This window comes from Ranitomeya imitator, chromosome 6 (genome assembly GCF_032444005.1).
Source record: "Ranitomeya imitator isolate aRanImi1 chromosome 6, aRanImi1.pri, whole genome shotgun sequence".
Lineage (NCBI taxonomy): Eukaryota > Metazoa > Chordata > Amphibia > Anura > Dendrobatidae > Ranitomeya > Ranitomeya imitator.
The window spans coordinates 68,127,540-68,153,166 of NC_091287.1; the positions used below are offsets into that span (position 1 = coordinate 68,127,540).

At 40.5% G+C, this 25,627-nt stretch overlaps 1 protein-coding gene across 3 annotated transcripts in view; it reads right to left on the reverse strand.

Moving 5' to 3' along the window:
• Positions 1–4,085: 4,085 nt before the first annotated feature.
• The window catches only part of DPP6 (dipeptidyl peptidase like 6), a 1,887,605-nt gene continuing 1,866,063 nt past the window's right edge, over positions 4,086–25,627 (reverse strand). For all 3 annotated transcript variants that reach the window (XM_069729746.1, XM_069729744.1, XM_069729745.1), the window contains exons 23-26: positions 24,977–25,044; positions 19,923–19,995; positions 19,714–19,787; positions 4,086–5,261 (exon numbers count right to left, since the gene is read on the reverse strand). In XM_069729746.1, coding sequence (XP_069585847.1) covers positions 5,118–5,261; positions 19,714–19,787; positions 19,923–19,995; positions 24,977–25,044 — 359 coding nt within the window. In that variant the 3' untranslated portion in view covers positions 4,086–5,117. The remainder of the gene's footprint in view (positions 5,262–19,713; positions 19,788–19,922; positions 19,996–24,976; positions 25,045–25,627) is intronic.

Sequence of the window (25,627 nt, forward strand, 5' to 3'; positions counted from 1 at the left end):
GGGTGGGATTTGATCTTACTGTCAGATTCCCTTTTTCACCAAACATTTTCGCAACCCCTAATTACATTTTGAATATAACATATCTTGTAAATTGCAAATTTCACATGAAAAAAAATCTTAACAAGATTTGATAAAATAATGATTTATTTCATGGATGACGAAACACTACCATGCCACATCCTAACTTTCTTTCTACAAAAGGTCTGGACAAAAAGCGAAGTTTTGTATTGTGTACAGTTTTACACATCAAGGTACACCTTGTCACCCAATGATATAGGAAAATGTTAAAATCAGTAGTTTTCATTTGGCATCTTTTTGTGTTCTTTTATCCCTTCACCATTTTTGAAATGTACTAAAAAATTCCACTGTAATTGAAATGTACAGATAATCTATTGTGACATAAATAACAATAACATTCAAAATTTCCCCCTCAAAAAAAGCAAAAGAACAAAAAAGGAAACAAAAAAAAAAAAAGGAAATAGCATAGAACAACATTAATACATAGTTTGCTGACTGGGTGTGAGTTTACTAACATTACTATGTCAAAATTGTAAAAACCCACAATAACATTCAAGCTGTCAGAAAACATTAAATGATTAGCTATTTTAGAGTGAAATTTAAAGCTAACAGTTCTGATTAGCAAAGAGTGGAGTTGTTTGGCTGGCATGCGAAACACAATACAAGTATGCGGCTGGAATCTTCCCAAATAAATGACTGACATTCCGTATTTACAAACTGATATATACAACATTAGTACTGGCTGTACAATTGGCTGGAACATCAGGTAATAATATTAACGCCAGCATAACATACTTCTGAGGAATGGTTATCTAAATGTTAACATTTAGGTTTTTTTGAATGACTGAAAAATAATCAGTCCAAGTTCCTAGATATATCAGTAGGTGCATTTTGGGGTCTAATTTAAAAGTTTAATATATTTTGAAAATATTATAAATATTATACTCAAAGGTAATATTTTTTGCAGTATTTTTGTTACTATTTTTACTTCTTCAAAAAACCTTCAAAATGAAAAAAAAAAACCTTAAGGGCTGTGGCGTTGCCAGGACTTGGCACCATAGCCATGTGTTCTGGGTTTCTTTGTTCTGCTGATCAAAATATTCGTGGATGGGTCTTCCTCTTTTTGTGTGTGCTCCAGGAATTTTCTAAATCTAGCAATAATGCTGCTTAAAGGGAATCTGTCAGCAGGTTTTGGTTATGTAATCTGACGACAACATGAAGTAGAGGATAAAACGCAGATTTCCATGATGTGTCACATGTCAGGTTGTGTGCTGTTGTTTACTTACAATGAAGGTTTTATCTCTTAGTGATTATCATTGTCCAGACTACTGCAGCTATGGCAGCTTGTGCCCCCTGGTCCAACTCAACCCCTTCCTGTGATAAGCAGCTTGTCTACAGCAGGGTTTCTCAACTCCGGTCCTCAAGACCCACCAACAGGTCATGTTTTCAGGATTTCCTTAGCATTGCACAGGTGATGGAATTAATACTTGAAATTATCACCTGTGCAATACTAAGGATATCCTGAAAACATGACCTGTTGGTGGGTCTTGAGGACTGGAGTTGAGAAACGCTGGTCTATAGACTATGTACATACAGAGCCTGGTGTGGGTGGAATGAGCTGTCGTGTGGGTGGGGTTAGCTTTCTCCGCTCTGCTGCATGCTAAATCTAAAAACTGTGCCAGAACAGCTACACAGTAAACTAAGTGACACATTGTTGTTTTCAGCTTCTCTTTGCTTACATTATGCTACTCTCAGATGAGGTAAAAAAAAAATCTGCTGACAGATTCCCTTTAAGGGCCTCATTACCACCTGTGTTGAACTTATTGGTTCAAGTTAAATTGGCACAATATAACATTTATTAGTAGCAAGTATTATTTTAAGTGAGGGCAATATATATGTGAAAACAAGTTTTCAATGAAGTATTAAAGCTAGCCAAACAGTACTTTTATATTAATGCTATTGGGTAAAAATAATTATAACTGAATAATTAAAAAGAATGTTTTGATATTTTAGTATAATGTACTTATTTCTCTGTATTTTCATTGGTATAGCTGTTAAATGCCCTCATTGCAGGTCAAAATCATAAAGGAGTTTTGCCATTGAATAAAAACTAAATAAAGAGCATTAAAAAGAATATATTGTACATGTATACATCTTTCTTAATTTATTATTTTAAATTGAATTTTGTCAGATTTTTAAACTTTTCCTTTCGGGCATTTGCCTATTTAGTTCATAGCTCTTGTTAGATCCATCACCAGGCCCACACTGCCCACCAGCCCTTGTTAGATCTATCACCAGGCCCATGCACACTGCCTACCATCCCTTGCGAGATCCATCACCAGGCCCACACTGCCCACCAGCCCTTGTTAGATCTATCACCAGGCCCATGCACACTGCCTACCATCCCTTGCGAGATCCATCACCAGGCCCACACTGCCCACCAGCCCTTGCTAGATCCATCACTAGGCCCACACTGCCCACCAGATCTTGCTAGATCCATCACCAGGCACACACTGCCCACCAGCTCTTGCTAGATCCATCACCAGGCCCTCACTGCTCACCAGCTCTTGCTAGATCCATCACCAGGCCCACACTGCCCATCATTCCTTGCTAGATCCATCACCAGGCCCACACTGCCCACCAGCCCTTGCTAGATCCATCATCAGGCCACACTGTCCACCAGCCCTTATTGGATCCAACACCAGGCTCACACTGCCCACCAGCCCTTGCTAGATCCATCACCAGGCCCACACTGCACACCAGCTCTTACTGGATCCATCACCAGGCCCACACTGCCCACCAGCCCTTGCTAGATCCATCACCAGGCCCACACTGCCCACCAGCCCTTGCTAGATCCATCACTAGGCCCACACTGCCCACCATCCCTTGCTAGATCCATCACTAGGCTCACCCTCATTGCCCACCAGCTTTTGCTAGATTCATGACCAGGCCCACACTGCCCACCAGCCCTTTCTAGATCCATCACTAGGCTCACCCTCATTGCCCACCAGCTTTTGCTAGATCCATGACCAGGCCCACACTGCTCAACAGCTCTTCCTAGATCCATCACCAAATGACACTGCCCATTAGGAAGCGAGCCACTCTGATGATCGTCCTGATGAAAAACATCCATTAAATATGAAGAATAATAAACTGTTCCATGTGAATGGTACTTGAGGCATAAGCTACCAATAGACATTAGCCTGTCTCTATTGTGCAATTAGCACATTCCCTTTCACATATACATTTAGTCACTATTTTTGCAATTATCATCATTTAGAAGTTCAGTCCAGAGATCCCATCTGCCGTTTGCTATGTACTGTCATTGATCCGTTACTGGGTCTTACTGTGTTCTTCCATTCCTCATTGTCTGTACTCATCCAGTTTTATTTCTTTGATGAATCCAACTGTCTCATAAACCTATCTTTATGCCATTCATTATTCGGATGCTTATTGTACCCTCGTAGAATTTACTTTTTTAATCACAATTTCAAGAAACCATCAGGAGGAGTACTCATTACATGCCTCTTTCTAACTCCCACTCTTATGTATTGAAATAATTAGCATATTAGTAGCTTTATAGTTGTGGAATTAGAATGACTTGGATTGAATATTTAAAGAGGTCTTTGGAAATAGTTAAATAAAGCCACTTTTTGATTACGTATAGTATAGGAGAATGGAATTGTGCCTCTGATAAGTGGTATACAAATTCCTCTTTTGTGTAGAACTATTGCAACAATGGGCAAAAGTTGTCCTTGTGATGTCATGTCCATGTGACAATCATGTCACATCATGAGCTCTGACTCATTTTGTTTAACTCTTCTTTCACCTTAGCGGACCTGACAAATTCATAAGCGTAAAACTAAACATATCCAGATTTACAAGCACTACCACACCACTGATTGCATTTAAATCATCAAACTAATAAACAGATGTGACTGATAAATTCTAGTCCTGGTTATTATCTGTACATTTAGATTCAAAATGAAGGAACAACTTGAGAACCAACCAAATGTCTAATTTTTGGGTAACTGTAGTTTACATCAGTGCAAGAAGAATAACAAAGATTTTACCACTTTATTACTTTTATTGAGTTTGAGAAATACCCGCCGGTGGCAAGACATATAGAGCTTGTCTGATCTTTACTAGACGTGTTCCATATTGTGCCAAAAAGTCCTTATTTTTTGGTAGAGTGATATCACAATAATGTATCTAGTGTCTAACATGAACTATGAATTAATGGTATATGTCCATTTGAAAAGACTCCCAAATATGCACAGCCTAAAAAAGAAAACGTTGCCCCCTGACTCCTGAACTTTAAGCTGTTAGTTAGACCGATAAATTTAGATCAGGGCTCCAAAAATGTGGCCTACAAAAAATATCATCTATGTGACAGTAAACACTCCTATGCATCTTTCATACACTAAAACAGACAGCAAAAAAAAAGAGGCGAGATGAGTACAAAAAAAGATTAAAGCAGTGAAAACAAGAGCAAAGCATAAAATAACTATGGTATACACAATAGTAAGGTTAGTACATTGTATTTTCTTCTGCTGCCCTGAAAGTTTTATTTTTTTTCATATTTATTTTTTCTTTTTTTTATGGTGTGATACTGAGCAAGCAAACTGTAAATTAGTATCAATAAAATAATTGTGCTATAATCTTTTTTTTTCCGTACTAACAGTGTTAGTTTCTCAAATGCAATGTTAAATTAGAGAGGGAATAAGAACAGATTAAATGCTACTGTTGTTTTCATGAATTAACACGTTGCAATAGTCTTCTTGGAGTTCCTCAAAAAGTCTTATTTCTTCCATTGTTCCTTTTTCCTTCTTTTTTTTTTGCCTCCCTCCTCTTTTCTTTGCTTTGAAGTACTAGAAACCTTTATTGGTAACAAAAAGCTGTGTGATTAGTCAGCAGTGTTTGCTGAGTCCCACCATGCTTTACGTTCTTCTTCCTGGGAAGTGGTACGGTCGGATAAGCCATTGAGGGCACTGTTCCGTTAAACACATGCTAAACATAACATTTTGTAGTTTCCAAGGAAAACAATTCAGTTGCATATTGTTATGTAAGAACTGGTTTGTACTTGGCACGAACAAAGCTTAATCCTCTTCCTCTTCTTCTATGGCTACTACAGGGGGCTTATCTTGAATTCTGAAGCATTCTTCAAAGAAATTCACAATGGACTTGTGCAAGTGTTGCTCCATTGCTTGGCTCTTCATATAATGATTTTCATCTGGATATATCTAAAAGGGGAAATTCCCAAAAATACATTAAAACAGAATTCTACTACAGTTATACATACATAACCTTTATTAGATGTGTTCCTTGCCTCCTTAAGATGGAATCTGCTCTTGGCATGCTTGTCACTAAAGGATAATTCAATGTGGAAATAAATGTACATTTACTGTATGCGATCAAGGAGATGTAAGTGAATTTCCAGACAATATAACATCTCTGTTGGATAGTTTTAAGACAGCCATACACATCAGAAGAACTATAACAGCTATTCCCAGCAATTACTATAGGACCGATTGATCATCTAATATGTATGGAGACCTCACAAAGAGGGGGAGATAAGAAACTACCAGCCTAATATCAACTGCTTCATTCTTTTAATCATCGGGGAAGACCCTGTCAGCCGCCTACTCAACTTTGCCTATGGAGAACACTTGCAAGCTTGGACAAGTGTGTGTGTATGGGGGATTCAGAAAATGATTTAGGCCAAACAAGCATCTGACAGCACAAAATAACTGCTTAACCCTTTACTTGCCAAATTAAAATTTTTACAAGTCCGGATTTTTCAGAAAAGGGCGTCCCAATATTCAATTAAAAATGACAATGACATGATTTCCTATTTTGAAAACATTCATTTTACAAACACAACACAAAAAATTGGACCTAATTATAAAAATTATAAAATCTTAGTTGCTACAAGCTAAAGATTAGGCGTCCCAAAAAAAGGACATTGGTAGATAATGGGTTAAACCAAGCACATACACTCCCTTCATCCTTGCCATGGCCAAAGAGTTTATTTCACCTTCCATTCTACCCTTCTCTGGCTCCTATAAAGCCAGAGCTGTCAATAAAGGAAGAGGGGGTGGGTGGTGGAGATAGGTGAAAAGCAAGTAAAGGGGCATTTACACAGTGTGATAGTCTTGAACAAGTGTAGTTCATATGGATTGCTCAGTGCGCAACGTTTACTGTGTAAACAGGCGTTCAAACAACCACCGAAAAGTTTACCGATTGGCAGTCATAGTACGCCACCCATCGGTCTGTGTAAACGCAGTGAGAAAGTGCATTAAACTGTTTGGCTACATTAACTGTGCACAAGGTGCCTGTACCTTTGTTTGAACAGTAATTTTTTGCTGAACCTCTACACCCCTCAGCCTGTTTTCATCTTCTTGACCAGACCAAATTTTACAATTCTGACCACTGTCACTTAATGAGGTAATAATTACAGTTGAGCGAATTTGTTCAGGTCCCCGCTTATACGGCAAGATATAGCGCTTACCGAATAAGCTGCAGAGGGAACCCGGATACATGGAGCGTGCCGGCTGATCAGATGATCGGCGCCGCAGCTGCATGTGTCGCGGTGGTGTCACAGTCACCGTACATGCATGGAACCCACTGGTGCTTCACAGAATTTTATTGCGTTGATCAGTGAAAATGCAAAAATATATTATTCCTGCATAAATGTTGGTTTTGCCACAAATTTTTCATTTTCACAAGGATACAATGGACCATAAGATTCGATGTGCAATTTCTCCTGGGCATACCAATATACCATATGTGGTGGAAAACTACTGTTTATGCGCATGGCAGGGTTCTGAAGGGAAGGCGCATCATTTAATTTTTGTAGCTCAAAATTGACTGGAATAGATAGCGGATACACTGTTGCGTTTTCAAAGCCCCTGATGTGCCTATACAGTGGAAACCCTCCGCAAATAACCCCATTTTCCAAACTGTAATTCTTCTAAGAGTATAGCGAGCATTTTTAGCCTTCAGGTGATCTACAGAATTGTATAACATTAGGCTGAGTAAATGGAAAATTCTCACTTCATCCACTAAAATGTTGCTTTGGCCCCAAGTTTTTAATTTTCAAAAGGGAAAAACAAGAGAAAATGAACAGTACAATTTATTACGCAATTTGTCCTGAGTAAGCCAATACCCTGTATGTGCTGGCATTCACATTTTGCTGGAATGGTTTGAGGGTTCATGTCGAATTGACAGAGCCCCTGAGGTGCCAGAACAGCAGTAACCCCCTTAAGTGACTTCATTTTACAAACTACAACGCTCTATGAATTTATTTGGTGCAGTGAGTATATTGACACCACATGTGCCTCAAAGAATTTTATACCAATTCCAGGAGAAAAATGAATAATTAATTACATTTTTACCAGTAAAATGTTATTTTAGACCCAAATTTTTAATATTTACTACTAGGACTAATAGGAAAAAATGGACCTCGCAGTGTGAAAATACCCTGCTCATAATCGGGAAATAGTTTTCAGGCACAGAGGAAAACTCAGAATGAAATGAGTGCCAAATGTTTTATTTGTCCACTGATGGAGCTATTTGGTGGCTTGCTTGTTTTTTGCAGGACAAGATAACTTTTTCAGCTATACCATTTTTATTTACATTCGACTTTTTGATCGCGTTTTATTCCACTTTTTGTTCAGCAGTAGGATGAAAAAGCATTGTTTTTCGCCACACTTTTTATTTTTATTTTTTTACAGTGTTCACTAAAAGGGTTAAATAGTGAGACAGTTTTATAGCTCGGGTCGTTCTGGATGCCGTCATGTTAAATATTTGTATTCCTTTTGTTTTACATAAATACAGTATACCTATTTATTGGTTTAATATTTTGTTCATTTTTTCTTATTTTGCAATATTTAAAAATACATTTTTCCTTTTTTTAAACTTTTTTTTTCACTAAGTACCTCTATGGGACTTAAATTTTATTAGCAATGCATTATACTTGTCAGTGCTGCACTGACAGAAGCTTCATAGATGTGATGTGATGTGAACATGATCTAACAGGTTTTTCTGTAGCTGAGTGACCCAAATGTCGTCTTGACAGCCCAGGCTTGGTTGTTCACTTTCCTGTGCCCACACGATTGTCATGACGTAAATTTACGTCGTTTTGCTGGAATACCTTCCTGACCATGATGTGAACTTATGTCTAATGTCGTGAAGGGATTAAATATCCAAGAAGTATCGTTTCTCCTTGTGGAGATTGACATGCTAAGCACATACGAGATGAGGAGACTTAAAGCCCCAATGCTCCTCTTGGAAATATGCTAATTATGCAAATTGTCTCTTCAGAGAGGATGAGAACTAGAACTCTAGTGCCACCTATTGGAAAGTAGCAATCCTACAAGTCAATGTCGACCCTTTAACGAGCCTTGTCACACAACTTAGGATAATAGCCAAACCAGAATCTCAATTTACAGACACTGTGTTTCGGGGTACTGCCCCTTATCAGTGCAAAGTGGAAATCTGGTTTGGCTGTGTGAGAGGCATCTGACCAATATCCAACAAGTATCGTTTCTCCTTCTGGAGATTGACATGCTAAGCATGCCGAGATGAGGAGACTTAAAGCCGCAATGCTCCTCTGGGAAATAGGCAAATTGTCTCTTCAGAGAGGAAGAGGACTAGAACTCTAGTACCACCTATTGGAAGATAGCAATCCTACAAGTCAATGTTGACCCTTTAACGAGCCTTGTCACATGACTTAGGATAATAGCCAAACCAGACTCTCAATTTGCAGACACTGTGTTTCGGAGTACTGCCCCTCGTCATTGCAAAGTGGAGATTTGGCTGTGTGAGAGGCGTCCGACTGATATCCAAGAAGTATAATTTCTCCTTGCAGGAGGGGGGTTAAAGACACACATGAAAGACGCAAGCAAACCCAGGCAGAAATTATAACTGCTCTTCTGCATCACTACTGATACTGATAGGAGTACAGTTCTGTCCCAAGGTCCGGCTGAGAACAGAAGAACTCAGACGATTTTAATACCAACTAATAGGTCATTTAAATCTAATTTCTATAGTGTCTCTTCTTAAAAATGACTTAAGCTGGTCACACTTATTTACTATAGGCCCACATTTGTCACTTGACTTGTTGCCTATATCAACCAATCACATTTTGCACTGCCCTTTAAAGGACCACACAGACATTTATTTTATTTTCTAACGGAGTGATAGCATTAATGTAAGTTCCCTGACTCTACTAATATCCTTACCAGCCACCATCTTGTTCTGTTCTCCGCACCGCTCCGGCTCAGTCTCCTGCTCGTTGTGACCTGCCGGAGCGCTCCAGTGTTTGCTCGGTGATCAGTGTAAGTCTGAGAGCCAGAATGACGGTCTCATAAACTTACACTGAGAGCTTCTGACCCTTACCTCTGACTTCCGGTCAGTCAGAAGCTGTGGTCACAAGATGATAGATCGGGATCGGAGCAGCGCCAAGAACAGCTAATGACATTGGCTGGAAAGTACTAGGCTCAAGGAACTTACATTATCGATACCACTCCAGTGATGAAATAAGAAAACAAAACGCTGGAGAGGTGCATTAGGTAACTGAAGCTGAGCTCTGGTTACTAAATACAACAATCTTAAATTTACTGTTAATTTTGATAAATGAAGCCTACTTGGTTACATGATAAAATTCTGTGTTTTACGCTGCCATTAGGAGTTTGGCAGCTTATGCAGACTGTTGATTTAGAGTTTCTTGTATAAATAGTATGCACATAAACTCCAAGCAATGTGTCCTGTAACTATGATTATGCAGCTAATATGGAGGTCCGAGAAAAACAGAAATAGTGACCCCTATAGAGACATCCAATGAAACAATGAAATTCAAACAAAGGAGAGAGCTCAGCTGACCGGCACTGAAAGAGCTCTTGTGAATTAAAGCAGCTGCGGGAGAAACCCCGAGGGCTGGACGGATTAAGCTTCCACTGAAGGTAGGGAGGTGCTTGCGTAAAGAGCAGGTAATCCACATATAAGCAAAGAACTAAAGAATGCAGCACTCACCCCGATTCTTCAGATGTGTAAATATCCTTTAATAGGCATGGCACAACATTCCAAACTTGGTACGATACAGGCTATGGCATGAGAGGGAAGTGGTGCGGGAGGGTGCAGTGACGAGACAGACGACGGCCGTTTCGCGCGGAGGCGCTTCTACGGGTCCATGTGACACGTAGACATGGACCTGTAGAAGCGCCTCCGCGCGAAACGGCCGTAGTCTGTCTCGTCACTGCTCCCTCCCACACCGCTTCCCTCTCATGCCATAGCCTGTATTGTACCAAGTTTGGAACATTGTGCCATGCCTATTAAAGGATATTTACACATCTGAAGAATCGGGGTGAGTGCTGCATTCTTTAGTTCTTTGCTTATATGTGAAACAATTAAATTATCCAGCACTGTGTTTTACTGGTTTGGGTGAGAACAAGTGAAGCTTTAAGAACTTCGATATATTGGAAAACTATCAGGGACAGAGCAGTGTTCTGGCATTTCTTTACAAGTGCTGTGCTGCTAATATGCTGCGATTAACCACATTTATAATGATAGTTTCTTATTTATAATTAGATTATGAATATAAGGGAATCATTATCTAATTAAAAATGTTGCATAATAAAGGTTAATGCTGTAAAATGGAAATGTCAGCCAGCGTCTCATTTGATATAAATGATATTAATGATTTTGTCAATAACCGAGGTCATGTCTGTTTTTCAAGGCCAAAGGAGTAAAAAAAATGTGAGCAGTTGATGTCTCAAAGATTATGCAAATGTGCGGTTATGTTAAAGGACCATAAAAAAGCTTTGCATTGGACTATTATTTTCCTATTCTTCACTCTCCCACATTATCAAACTCCCTTTCTCATTCCGAGTGCTATGAAGATCGCTAATGTGGACAATCGTAAAATACAAAGATTATGCAGTTGGCTTAAAACCTAGAACCGCAAAGCAATAGAAGTAATACATCACCCTGATGCCAGGAATAGTTCTAATTTCCTACAGCTGGTAATTGCCATTGAGGTATAACAATCTAACTATACCAAATCCTTCCTCTATTTAAGGAATCTGGCAGAAGAAAGCTCTGCTTCCTACTTATTAGGAACATTCCTTGGCAAAAAAATTGCTCACAAAGTGACTCCCAAGTGTAATCTACTATATAATTGTCTAAGGGTCACTTCCGTCTGTCTGTCCTTCTGTCACGGTTATTCATTCGCTGATTGGTCTCTCCAGCTGCCTGTCATGGCTGCCGCGACCAATCAGCGAAGGGCACAGTCCGGAAGAAAATGGCCGCTCCTTACTCCCAGTCAGTCAGCGTCCCTGGCGCGCCGCTCCATACTCCCCGCAGTGTCCCCGGCGCTCCGCTCCATGCTTCCTGCAGTCACTGTCCCCGGCGCCCACTCCATACTCCCCTCTGGTCACCGCTAACACAGGGTTAATGCCTGTGGTAACGGACCGCATTATTCCGCAGGTAACCCACTCCGTTACCGCCGCTATTAACCCTGTGTGTCCCCAACCTTTTACTATTGATGCTGCCTATGCGGCATCAATAGTAAAAAAAAGTTTTGTTAAAAATAGTAAAAAACAAAAAACCTGCTATACTCACCCACCGTTTTCTGCTCGTGCCTGCCACCATCTTCCTTTCCCAGCGATGCATTGCGAAATTACCCAGAAGACCTAGCGGCCTCGCGAGACCGCTAAGTCATCTAGGTAATTTCGCAATGCATCCTGGGAACGGAAGATGGCAGCAGCCGCGTGCCCATCGACACAGTGCCGTTGGATCCCAGGAGGCGGAGAGACAGCACGCTGAGGAGCAGCGACCAGAATGGTGAGTATGTTAGAACTACAAGGGGCCCTCGGATCGTTAGGTGAATATGTTTATTTTTTATTTTTAAACCTATGACATATGTGGCTGGGTAATATACTACGTGGCTCTGTGCTGTATACTACGTCACTGGGCAATATACTATGTCACTGGGCAATATACTACGTGGCTCTGTGCTGTATACTACGTCACTGTGCAATATACTACATGGCTCTGTGCTGTATACTACGTCACTGTGCAATATACTACGTGGCTGGACAATATACGTGGCTGGGCAATATACTATGTGGCTGGGCAATATACTACGTGGCTGGGCAATATACTACGTGGCTCTGTGCTGTATACTACGTAACTAGGCAATATACTACATGGCTGGGCAATATACTACGTGGCTGGGCAATATACTACGTCACTGGGTAATATACTACGTCGCTGGGCAATATACTACATGACTGGGCAATATACTACGTCACTGGGCAATATACTACGTGGCTCTGTGCTGAATACTACGTTGCTGTGCAATATACTACGTGGCTGGGCTGGGCAATATACTACGTGGCTGGACAATATACGTGGCTGGGCAATATACTATGTGGCTGGACAATATACGTGGCTGGGCAAAATACTACGTGGCTGGGCTATATACTATGTGGCTGGGCTATATACTACGTCACTGGGCAATATACTACGTCGCTGGGCAACATACTACATCACTGGGCAATATACTACATGGCTGGGCAATATATTACATGGGCTGGGCAATATACTACGTCGCTGGGCAATATACTACGTGGCTGGGTAATATATTACGTGGGCTGGGCAATATACTACGTCGCTGGGCAATATACTACGTGGCTGGGTAATATATTACGTGGGCTGGGCAATATACTATGTCGCTGGGCAATATACTATGTCGCTGGGCAATAAACAATGTCGCTGGGCAATATACTACGTGGACATGCATATTCTAGAATACCTGATGCGTTAGAATCGGGCCACCATCTAGTATAATTATAAGAGTTTCATTTCCCTTTAGTGCCTCTACTGGGGAACAGGAGTATTACACTGTTCTCTATCAACTCATTGGTTAACTGTATAAGCTAGGACATGTCCATTAGGGCAAGACAACTATTTTTGTAAGCGATCTTCACTTTGGCCAAGAGATGGAAACCTGACTTAAGACCCACTATCTATTAACTTGGAATTACCTAATAGGGTGTATGAAAATGGGATTTTAAAAGCAGACATGCCCTATACTGAGCCAAATCAGACAAAATGATTGCACTCTCTAATGTCTCTTTTGTGCTCATTATCAATCCAAGAGACAAATCATTACTTTCATACTGTCCTGATTTTGCCATACAAACTTTATCACAAATGGGGCATGACTTAAAGGAACTATACCCCAAGGTGGGCATTCCTGAGCTTGTGTGGGAGTTATCAGGTGGTCCTGGTTAGAGGTTTAAAGAGAACCTATCAGCGCAATGTTGTAAAGTAAAGAAATGATTGCAATGGTGCTGTAAGACAGATTAAATTGATACCTTTGGTGAAGAAATCGACTTTACTGTTCTTCATTAATCACCATTTGAAGTTTTCTATTAATTAGATTTTGGTGCACAGGGGCCGGACTGTGCACTGTGTCTCCTCCTCCTCTGCCTCTGATTCTCTGGCCCCTCTGAAGAACCATACATTTCTTTATTAACCCCTTTACCCCCAAGGGTGGTTTGCACGTCAATGACCAGGCCAATTTTTACAATTCTGACCACTGTCCATTTATTAGGTTATAACTCTGGAACGCTTCAACGGATCCTGGTGATTCTGACACTGTTTTCTCGTGACGTATTGTACTTCATGATAGTGGTAAAATTTCTTTGATAGTACCTGCGTTTATTTGTGAAAAAAATGGAAATTTGGCGAAAATTTTGAAAATTTCGCAATTTTCAAACTTTGAATTTTTATGCAATTAAATCACAGAGATATGTCACACAAAATACTTAATAAGTAACATTTCCCACATGTCTCCTTTACATCAGCATAATTTTGGAACCAAATTTTTTTTTTGTTAGGGAGTTACAAGGGTTAAAAGTTGACCAGCAATTTCTCATTTTTACAACACCATTTTTTTAGGGACCACATCTCATTTGAAGTCATTTTGAGGGGTCTATATGATAGAAAATACCCAAGTGTGACACCATTCTAAAAACTACACCCCTCAAGGTGCTCAAAACCACATTCAAGAAGTTTATTAACCCTTCAGGTGTTTAATAGGAATTTTTGGAATGTTTAAATAAAAATGAACATTTAACTTTTTTACACAAAAAATTTACTTCAGCTCCAATTTGTTTTATTTTACCAAGGGTAACAGGAGAAAATGGACCCCAAAAGTTGTTGTCCAATTTGTCCTGAGTACGCTGATACCCCATATGTGGCAGTAAACCACTGTTTGGGCGCATGGGAGAGCTCGGAAGGGAAGGAGCGCCGTTTGACTTTTCAATGCAAAATTGACAGGAATTGAGATGGGACTCCATGTTGCGTTTGGAGAGCCACTGATGTGCCTAAACATTGAAACCCCCCATAAGTGACACCATTTGGGAAAGTAGACCCCCTAAGGAACTTATCTGGATGTGTGGTGAGCACTTTGACCCACCAAGTGCTTCACAGAAGTTTATAATGCAGAACCGTAAAAATAAAAAATCATATTTTTTCACAAAAATTATATTTTTGCCCCCAATTTTTTATTTTTCCAAGGTTAAGAGAAGAAATTGGACCTCAAAAGTTGTTGTCCAATTTGTCCTGAGTACGCTGATACCCCATATGTGGCAGTAAACCACTGTTTGGGCGCATGGGAGAGCTCGGAAGGGAAGGAGCGCCGTTTGACTTTTCAATGCAAAATTGACAGGAATTGAGATGGGACTCCATGTTGCGTTTGGAGAGCCACTGATGTGCCTAAACATTGAAACCCCCCATAAGTGACACCATTTGGGAAAGTAGACCCCCTAAGGAACTTATCTGGATGTGTGGTGAGCACTTTGACCCACCAAGTGCTTCACAGAAGTTTATAATGCAGAACCGTAAAAATAAAAAATCATATTTTTTCACAAAAATTATATTTTTGCCCCCAATTTTTTATTTTTCCAAGGTTAAGAGAAGAAATTGGACCTCAAAAGTTGTTGTCCAATTTGTCCTGAGTACGCTGATACCCCATATGTGGCAGTAAACCACTGTTTGGGCGCATGGGAGAGCTCGGAAGGGAAGGAGCGCCGTTTGACTTTTCAATGCAAAATTGACAGGAATTGAGATGGGACGCCATGTTGCATTTGGAGAGCCACTGATGTGCCTAAACATTGAAACCCCCCACAAGTGTCACCATTTTGGAAAGTAGACCCCCTAAGGAACTTATCTGGATGTGTGGTGAGCACTTTGACCCACCAAGTGCTTCACAGAAGTTTATAATGCAGAACCGTAAAAATAAAAAATCATATTTTTTCACAAAAATTATATTTTTGCCCCCAATTTTTTATTTTTCCAAGGTTAAGAGAAGAAATTGGACCTCAAAAGTTGTTGTCCAATTTGTCCTGAGTACGCTGATACCCCATATGTGGCAGTAAACCACTGTTTGGGCGCATGGGAGAGCTCGGAAGGGAAGGAGCGCCGTTTGACTTTTCAATGCAAAATTGACAGGAATTGAGATGGGACGCCATGTTGCGTTTGGAGAGCCACTGATGTGCCTAAACATTGAAACCCCCCATAAGTGACATCATTTGGGAAAGTAGACCCCCTAAGGAACTTATCTGGATGTGTGGTGAGCACTTTGACCCACCAAGTGCTTCACAGAAGTTTATAATGCAGAACCGTAAAAATAAAAAATCATATTTTTTCACAAAAATTATATTTTTGCCCCCAATTTTTTATTTTTCCAAGGGTAAGAGAAGAAATTGGACCTCAAAAGTTGTTGTCCAATTTGTCCTGAGTACGCTGATACCCCATCTGTGGCAGTAAACCACTGTTTGGGCGCATGGGAGAGCTCGGAAGGGAAGGAGCGCCTTTTGACTTTTCAATGCAAAATTGACAGGAATTGAGATGGGACGCCATGTTGCGTTTTGAGAGCCACTGATGTGCCTAAACATTGAAACCCCCCACAAGTGTCACCATTTTGGAAAGTAGACTCCCTAAGGAACTTATCTGGATGTGTGGTGAGCACTTTGACCCACCAAGGGCTTCACAGAAGTTTATAATGCAGAGCCATAAAAATAAAACAAATTTTTTTTCCCACAAAAATTATTTTTTAGCCCCCAGTTTTGTATTTTTCCTAGGGTAACAGGAGAAATTGGACCCCAAAAGTTGTTGTCCAATTTGTCCTGAGTACGCTGATTCCCCATATGTGGGGGGGAACTACTGTTTGGGCGCATGGGAGGGCTCGGAAGGGAAGGAGCGCCATTTGGAATGCAGACTTAGATGGAATGGTCTGCAGGAGTCACATTGCATTTGCAGAGCCCCTAATGTACCTAAACAGTAGAACCCCCCCACAAGTGACACCATTTTGGAAAGTAGACCCCCTAAGGAACTCATCTTGATGTGTTGTGAGAGCTTTGAACCCCCAAGTATTTCACTACAGTTTATAACGCAGAGCCGTGCAAATAAAAAATATTTTTTTTCCACAAAAATTATATTTTAGCCCCCAGTTTTGTATTTTTCCAAGGTTAGCAGGAGAAATTGGACCCTAAATGTTGTTGTCCAATTTGTCCTTATTACGCTGATACCCGATATGTGGGGGGGACCACCGTTTGGGCGCATGGGAGGGCTCGGAAGGGAAGGAGCATCATTTGGAATGCAGACTTAGATGGATTGGTCTGCAGGCGTCACATTGCGTTTGCAGAGCCCCTAATGTACCTAAACAGTAGAAACCCCCCACAAGTGACCCCATATTGGAAACTAGACCCCTCAATGAACTTATCTAGATGTGTTGTGAGAACTTTGAACCCCCAAGTGTTTCACTACAGTTTATAACGCAGAGCCGTGAAAATAAAAACTCTTTTTTTTTTCCCACAAAAATTATTTTTTAGCCCCCAGTTTTGTATTTTCCCAAGGGTAACAGGAGAAATTGGACCACAAAAGTTGTTGTCCTATTTGTCCTGAGTACGCTGATACCCCATATGTTGGGGTAAACTCATGTTTGGGCACACGGGAGAGCTCGGAAGGGAAGGAGCACTGTTTTACTTTTTCAACGCAGAATTGGCTGGAATTGAGATCGGACGCCATGTCGTGTTTGGAGAGCCCCTGATGTGCCGAAACAGTGGAAACCCCCCAATTATAACTGAAACCCTAATCTAAACACACCCCTAACCCTAATTCCAACGGTAACCCTAACCACACCTCTAACCCTGACACACCCCTAACCCTAATCCCAACCCTATTCCCAACTGTAAATGTAATCTAAACCCTAACCCTAACTTTAGCCCCAACCCTAACTGTAGCCCCAACCCTAACCCTAGCCCTAGCCCTAACCCTAGCCCTAACCCTAGCCCTAACCCTAGCCCTAATCCTAGCCCTAACTCTAGCCCTAACCCTAACCCTAGCCCTAACCCTAGCCCTAACCCTAGCCCTAACCCTAACCCTAGCCCTAACCCAAGCCCTAGCCCTAATCCTAGCCCTAACTCTAGCCCTAACCCTAACCCTAGCCCTAACCTTAGCCCTAACACTAGCCCTAACCCTAGCCCTAACCCTAACCCTAATCCTAACCCTAGCCCTAACCCTAGCCCTAATGGGAAAATGGAAATAAATACATTTTTTTTTATTTTTCCCTAACTAAGGGGGTGATGAAGGGGGGTTTGATTTACTTTTATAGTGAGTTTTTTAGCGGATTTTTATGATTGGCAGCCGTCACACACTGAAAGACGCTTTTTATTGCAAAAAATATTTTTTGCAATACCACATTTTGAGAGCTATACTTTTTCCATATTTTGGTCCACAGAGTCATGTGAGGTCTTGTTTTTTGCGGGAAGAGTTGACGTTTTTATTGAAAACATTTTCGGGCACGTGACATTTTTTGATCGCTTTTTATTCCGATTTTTGTGAGGAAGAATGACCAAAAACCAGCTATTCATGAATTTCTATTGGGGGAGGCGTTTATACCGTTCCGCGTTTGGTAAAATTGATAAAGCAGTTTTATTCTTCGGGTCAGTACGATTACAGCGATACCTCATTTATATCATTTTTTTATGTTTTGGCGCTTTTATACGATAAAAACTATTTTACAGAAAAAATAATTATTTTTGCATTGCTTTATTCTCAGGACTATAACTTTTTTATTTTTTTGCTGATGATGCTGTATGGTGGCTCGTTTTTTGTGGGACAAGATGACGTTTTCAGCGGTACCATGGTTATTTATTTTTGTTCGGCAGTATGATAATAAAGCGTTGTTTTTTGCCTCGTTTTTTTTTTTTTTCTTACGGTGTTTACTGAAGGGGTTAACTAGTGGTCGGGTTGTTACGGACGCGGCGATACTAAATATGTGTACTTTTATTGGGATTTTTTTTTAATTTAGATGAAGAAATGTATTTATGGGAATAATATTTTTTTTTTCATTATTTTGGAATATTTTTTTTTATTTTTTTTTTACACATTTAGAAATTTTTTTTTTTACTTTTTTACTTTGTCCCAGGGGGGGACATCACAGATCAGTGATCTGACAGTTTGCACAGCACTCTGTCAGATCACCGATCTAATAGGAGTGCAGGCTGCTTCACAGTGCCTGCTCTGAGCAGGCTCTGTGAAGCCACCTCCCTCCCTGCAGGACCCGGATCCGCGGCCATCTTGGATCCGGGGCTCGGGCAGGCAGGGAGGGAGGTAAGACCCCTGCAGCAACGCGATCACATCGCGTTGCTGCGGAGGGCTCAGGGAAGCCCGCAGGGAGCCCCCTCCCTGCGCGGCGCTTCCCTGCACCGCCGGCACATCGCGATCATCTTTGATCGCGGTGTGCCAGGGGTTAATTTGCCGGGGGCGGTCCGTGACCGCTCCTGGCACATAGTGCCGGATGTCAGCTGCGAGCTGTGAGCGCCGCCGATCGCGCTGGACGTACTATCCCGTCCAGGGTCAGATAAGCCCAGGGCACCTCAACGGGATAGTACGTCTAAGGTCACAGAGGGGTTAAAGATATCAATATAATCAGCATTACAGTGCTATTACAGCCATTTCTTTACCTTACATTGCAGAATTGTGCTGACAGGTTTTCTTCAAAGGTCTCAGATTTTGTGAATGTGAGTAAGTATGCACTGTAGTCCAACTTCAGGTTAGTCAGTCAAGTCTTAGGCTACTTTCACACTAGCGTCGGTACGGGGCTGTCGCCATGCGTCGGTACATCGGGCAAAAATAATGAACAACGGGGGCAGCGGATGCAGTTTTACAACATATCCACTGCCACATTGTACGGTCCGGGGAGGAGGGGGCGGAGTTCCGGCCACGCATGCGCGGTCGGAAATGGCGGACTTGACGCACAAAAAAACATTACAAGTAACTTTTTTTATGCCGACGGACCGCCAAAACACGACGCATCCATCACAATGCGTCGCTAATGCAAGTCTATGGAGAAAAAACGCATCCTGCAAGCACAGTTGCAGGATGCGTTTTTTCTCCAAAACGACACATTACGATGTACAGCAAACGACGCTGGTGTGAAAGTAGTTGTTCATGAACAAAAGTAGCTATAATTTTTTTTTTCGCAGAACACAAGGGAAATATGTAAAAAAGTCAAAACTTCACTGTATACCTGCCACCTTGGGTGACTGTGCTCTTCACATGTTTGTGACACTACCATGTATGTAAAAGACATAACAATCGGGGAAACAAGGAACTTACCAGTAAGGAATAATTAGCTTTGGCTTTGACTAAATTCGTTATGAGTTCTGCAGTGTGCTGGAAGTGGATTTTTTCTGTAAAATAAGATTAGTATCAGTAAAGGGGACAAATTAATTATAGCACATTTTCTCATTGCTCAGTGAGGAGCATCTGTCTAATAGCTTCTTATCATTATGGAATAGATTAAGGATTAATAAAGCATTACTCACCATCTGCAGTAGCATGGATAATCAAAAATTTTGCTTTATTCGATAAAGACTCTCGAACTGTTACTTTGGCCAACTGTGGAAACATAGATTAAAGAGGCTATCTTCAGCAAAGGGATGGCAAATTGGCTTTACACAAAAATGACTGATAAGCGTCAATGAAAAGTCACACAGGCCTTATGTGAATGGAACAAAGGGTATGGATTTCTGGCAAATTGAATAGCGTTCTATGCTGTTTGCTATAAGACATCCTCTCGGTGGCTACATACAAAAAAATCATAGCTTTTCTGCTATCACAGCAGAATGCCAGAAGCTTCCCATAATAACCGAATATATTAGCTGTAACAGTGTTTGAGATCAGGAATTAATGCTGTAATTACTATTGATTACGTGAAAGTGCTGGAAATTACCTTTAAGGTACAATTAGTCTTGGGTATGATACACCGTATTTTACAGCTTGTTTCGATTTGATAAACTTCATTTAATTCTGATTTTCTGTAGTACATTTCTGGGAGAAGTTATTCTCTGCAAATTTAATGTTCCTTACTATTCTCTGGGGTCTCTCCACACTCCAGAGCATAGTAAACTAAATATGTAAAAAAAATAAGAAAAATCATTATACTTACTTCACCGCTCACCTCTCCGGCCCCTTCCTTTCACCGTCACCTTTTTCCATCTACTCTCATCTTCTGATCCCCCATTTCTTACACTGAAATCCATGGGAGTTTCACACTGAGCCTGGATTCCTGATCAGGTCTAGGAAGGTTCTGCACAAGCATGAGGAAGGTCACAATGTCTAGACTCGTGACCGTGCACGCCCTGAACCATGCGGGGCCTCAGCGTGAGAGGCCTGGGAATTTCAGTACTCACAGAAAGGATCTGAAAATATGATGAGGACCAGATGCATGATGGTGATTAGTGGTGGAGCCAGAGAGATGAGCAGTAAACTAAGTTTAAGGATTTTTTAAAAATTTTTTTACTTTCTTTTAGGCTATGCGCACACGTTCAGGATTTTCTGTAGAATTTCCCTGAAAAAAAAATGGACTTTTTCTGCAGGAAATCCACATGCTTTTTTGCGTTTTTCACACGTTTCGTGCACGTTTTTGACGCATTTGGGCGTTTTTTGCACGTTTTTTTCCCGGAGCTTCCCAATGCATAAAATAGCAGGAAAAACGCATTAATGAACATGCTGCGTTTTTTATCGCGATGCGTTTTTTTCCACGATAAAAAATTGTACAAAAATTGCAGAATGCATTAAAAATGATGGGATGCTTAATGTATCCATTTTTAAATCATTTTTATAGCGTTTTTATCACACAAAAAATGTCAAAAAAAGTGAATAATCCTGAACGTGTGCACACAGCCTAACGCTTCAGAAAAATGGTGACCAGTATCTGCCATTTTGCTGAATCTACGCGGAAGTAAATTACAACAAAAATCTGCCTTTTGGTGAATAGAAATTAAATTTTTTGTAAAATTCAAAAAGAATTCAATTCTACTCAATGTATTCACTTATATTCCTCAACAGTCAGACACTTTTTATTGAAGGTATGCAAATTGTCTCTTCAGAGAGGAAGAGGACTAGAACTCTAGTGTCACCTATCCTAAAAGTCAATGTCAACCCTTTAACGAGCCTGGTCACATAAACATGTTTCAGTTAGGCTGGTTTCACATTTGCATTTTTTTTTGCGTTTTTGCGGTAAAAAACGCAAAAAAAGCATGCGTTTTTTCCCCTATATTAAACATTAAAAACGCATGCGTTTTTTTGCATGCGTTTTGATGCGTTTTTGCAATGCACGCATTTTTTCTCTGCATGTGTTGTGTTGCAGAAATGCAACATGTAGTAATTTTTGCATGCGTTTTTTCGCGGCAAAAAAAAGTATTGATGTCTATGTAAACGCGTGCGTTTTTAAGCACATGCGTTTGCATGCGTTTTTATAGAAAAACACAAGAAAACACCCTAACCCTAACCCAAACTCTAACCCTAACCCTAACCCTAACACAAACCCTAATCCAAACTCTAACCCAAACCCTAACACAAACCCTAACCCTAACCCAAACTCTAACCCAAACTCTAACACAAACTCTAACACAAACCCTAACACAAACCCTAACACAAACTCTAACACAAACTCTAACACAAACCCTAACCCTAACCCAAACACAAACCCTAACCCAAACTCTAACCCAAACCCTAACACAAACCCTAACCCTAACCCAAACTTCTACACAAACCCTAACACAAACCCTAACACAAACCCTAACACAAACTCTAACACAAACTCTAACACAAGCCCTAACCCTAACCCTAACACAAACCCTAACCCAAACTCTAATACAAACTCTAACACAAACCCTAACCCTAACACAAACCCTAACACAAACCCTAACCCAAACTCTAACCCAAACTCTAATACAAACTCTAACACAAACTCTACCACAACCTCTAACACAAACCCTAACCCTAACACAAACCCTAACTCAAACTCTAACCCAAACCCTAACACAAACCCTAACCCTAACCCTAACCCAAACTCTAACCCATGCGTTGTGTTAGGGTTAGGGTTAGAGTTTGGGTTAGGGTTAGAGTTTGTGTTTTAGGGTTAGGGTTAGAGTTTGTGTTTTAGGGTTAGGGTTAGGGTTAGAGTTTGTGTTAGAGTTTGGGTTAGGGTTAGAGTTTGGGTTAGGGTTAGGGTTAGAGTTTGTGTTTTAGGGTTAGGGTTAGAGTTTGTGCTTTAGGGTTAGGGTTAGGGTTAGAGTTTGTGTTAGGGTTAGAGTTTGTGTTAGGGTTAGAGTTTGGGTTAGGGTTAGAGTTTGTGTTTTAGGGTTAGGGTTAGAATTTGTGTTTTAGGGTTAGGGTTAGAGTATGTGTTTTAGGGTTAGGGTTAGAGTTTGTGTTTAGGGTTAGGGTTAGAGTTTGTGTTAGAGTTTGTTAGAGTTTGTGTTAGGGTTAGGGTTAGAGTTTGGGTTAGCGTTAGGGTTAGAGTTTGTGTTTTAGGGTTAGGGTTTGTGTTTTAGGGTTAGGGTTAGAGTTTGTGTTAGAGTTTGTTAGAGTTTGTGTTAGGGTTAGGGTTAGAGTTTGGGTTAGGGTTAGAGTTTGGGTTAGGGTTAGAGTTTGTGTCTTAGGGTTAGGGTTAGAGTTTGTGTTTTAGGGTTAGGGTTAGGATCCCTAGGGTTACTAGCGATCCTAACCATAACCCTAACCCTAGGTATTTCTGTTTATAGTGGGTTTTCTAGTTGATTTTGATGATTGGCAGCTGTCACACACTTCTCATCATGCGTTTCAAAAATGCAAACGCAGGAAAAAACGCTTGTAAACGTGTCAAAACGCCGCGTTTGCGTTAAAACATGCAAAAACGCATGCGCCTAAAAAATGCGTTTTTGCACCAAAGCCGTTTACATGCGTTTGCATTTAAAATGCTGCAGCTCAAAACGCAAGTGTGAAACCAGCCTTAGAGTGTTTTTTCAGAATTAGGAAACAGTTACAAAACTACCAGTTTGGTAAAACTGCAGTCATCAAAGGTTTGAAATACATAGACTAGTATGGCTACATTTTTCCAAACTTGGTAGTTTTGTAACTTTTTTACTTATTAAACTGAGTTTTAGATTATGCAATAAAGGATTAAAGTTTTTTATACAGAAGATGAGTGCTAGAACTTTGTTTTATTTTTTTCTTAACACTAGACAGCTTTGGAGTGTTCCTTTGCACCAGTGGCAGACACAGACAGAGGGCCCCTGTGCAAGAACAATACATGGGCCTTTGCAGCTCAATTCCCACTCATAAAGCACAATTCCACCTGCTTTGGAGGTGGAAATGGGCCCTCATACTTCTTGGTCAGCCCTACAGGTTGCACCAATTATACATCTCTGGCAAAAATTAAGAGACCACCACATCAAAACCCAGTCATGGGCAGCCCAATCTCCAGACCCGAACCCCACTGAAAACCTCTGGAATGTAATCGAGAGGATGATGGATAGTCACAAGTCATCAAACAAAGAACTGCTTACATTTTTGTGCCAGAATCAGTGTGAACGACTGGTGGAAAGCATGCCAAGACACATGAAAGCTGTGATTAAAAATCATGGTTATTCCACAAAATATTGATTTCTGAACTCTTCCTGAGATAAAACATTAGTATTGTTGTTTCTAAACCACAACACATCAGACTCTCGCCTACCATCGAAACCTTCAAAAAGAACCTGAAGACTCACCTCTTCAGACAAGCCTACAACCTGCAGTAACCACCGATCGACCAAACCGCTGCATGACCATCTCTACACTCACCTACTGTATTCTCACCCATCCCTTGTAGATTGTGAGCCTTCGCGGGCAGGGTCCTCATTCCTCCTGTACCAGTTATGACTTGTATTGTTTAAGATTATTGTACTTGTTTTTATTTTGTATACCCCTCCTCACATGTAAAGCGTCATGGAATAAATGGCGCTATAACAATAAATAATAATAATAATAATAAATGATTATGAACTTGTTTTCTTTGCATTATTTGAGGTCTGAAAGCACTGGTTATTTTTTTTACTTTTGACCATTGCTCCTTTTCAGAAACAAAATACAAAATTTAGTGCTTGGAAATTCGGAGACATGTTGTCAGAAGTTTATAGAATAAAAGAACAATTTACATTTTACTCAAAAATATACCTATAAAGAGAAAAATCAGACAAACTGAACATTTTGCAGTGGTGTCTTAATTTTTGCCAGAGCTCTATGATCACCCCTGGTTTGAACCATGTATAAACTACGAGGCAAAATGAACTGTCTTTAGAACTTCTTAAAAAGGTGTGGTCAGAGAAAAATTTTTTTTTCTTCTTTTTGTCTATTGAACTTCCACCCCCATGGCAGAGAGCTGTAATAGCAGAAACAACCCACAGACAGATGTGGAACTAACTTTTTATGGAAGGAAATCAGACTGGCAACTGGCTGCAGGTATAAAGCTGCCGATGTGACTCCTGAGTCACTGCTTGGGAAACATGCATATAGCAATACATGCTGAGAATAAATCAAATTACATTTTGATATTGAGTTTCTCCAATATTCATACCTCATATGCCCCGTATGCTCCATTATCAATGGTATGTAGTCCCAAATACCTCTCCGAAAAAGCAGATGCTTAAAGAAAGAAGACATATTAAGACTGGAATCATTTTCCATGAAGAAACATTACAAGTAAGAATCTTATTTGGAATACATGCAGAAAATGAGATTTAAAGGGAACCTGTCAGCAATAGTGTTGTATTGTAAAGTAAAGGCCTTGCTGTAATGGAGCTGTAAAGTGATTAACATTGATACCTTTAGTGAAAAAATCTGCTTTAATTCACCATTTTAATGTTCTGCTAAGTAGAATTTGGTGAACAGGGGCCGGACTGTGCACTGGGTGTTTTCCTCCAGGTCTGTGATTACACGGCCCCTCTGCCTGCTCCTGTGTATGAAGAAGTAATTTCAAACAGAGGAGGGAGGTCACTAAAAAAACAGTGGCCTGTGGTTCACAGAACAGAGGCGCAATAGATGAAATCATAGAATGTTAGAGTTGGAAGAGACCTTCATTTCACTAAACCATCTCAGACAGATGTCTGCCCAGCCTCTGTTTGAAGACTTCCATTGAAGGAGATCTCGCCACCTCTTGTGGAAGCCTGTTCCACTCATTGATCACCCTCACTGTCAACAAGTTTTTTTCTAATATGTAATCTGTATC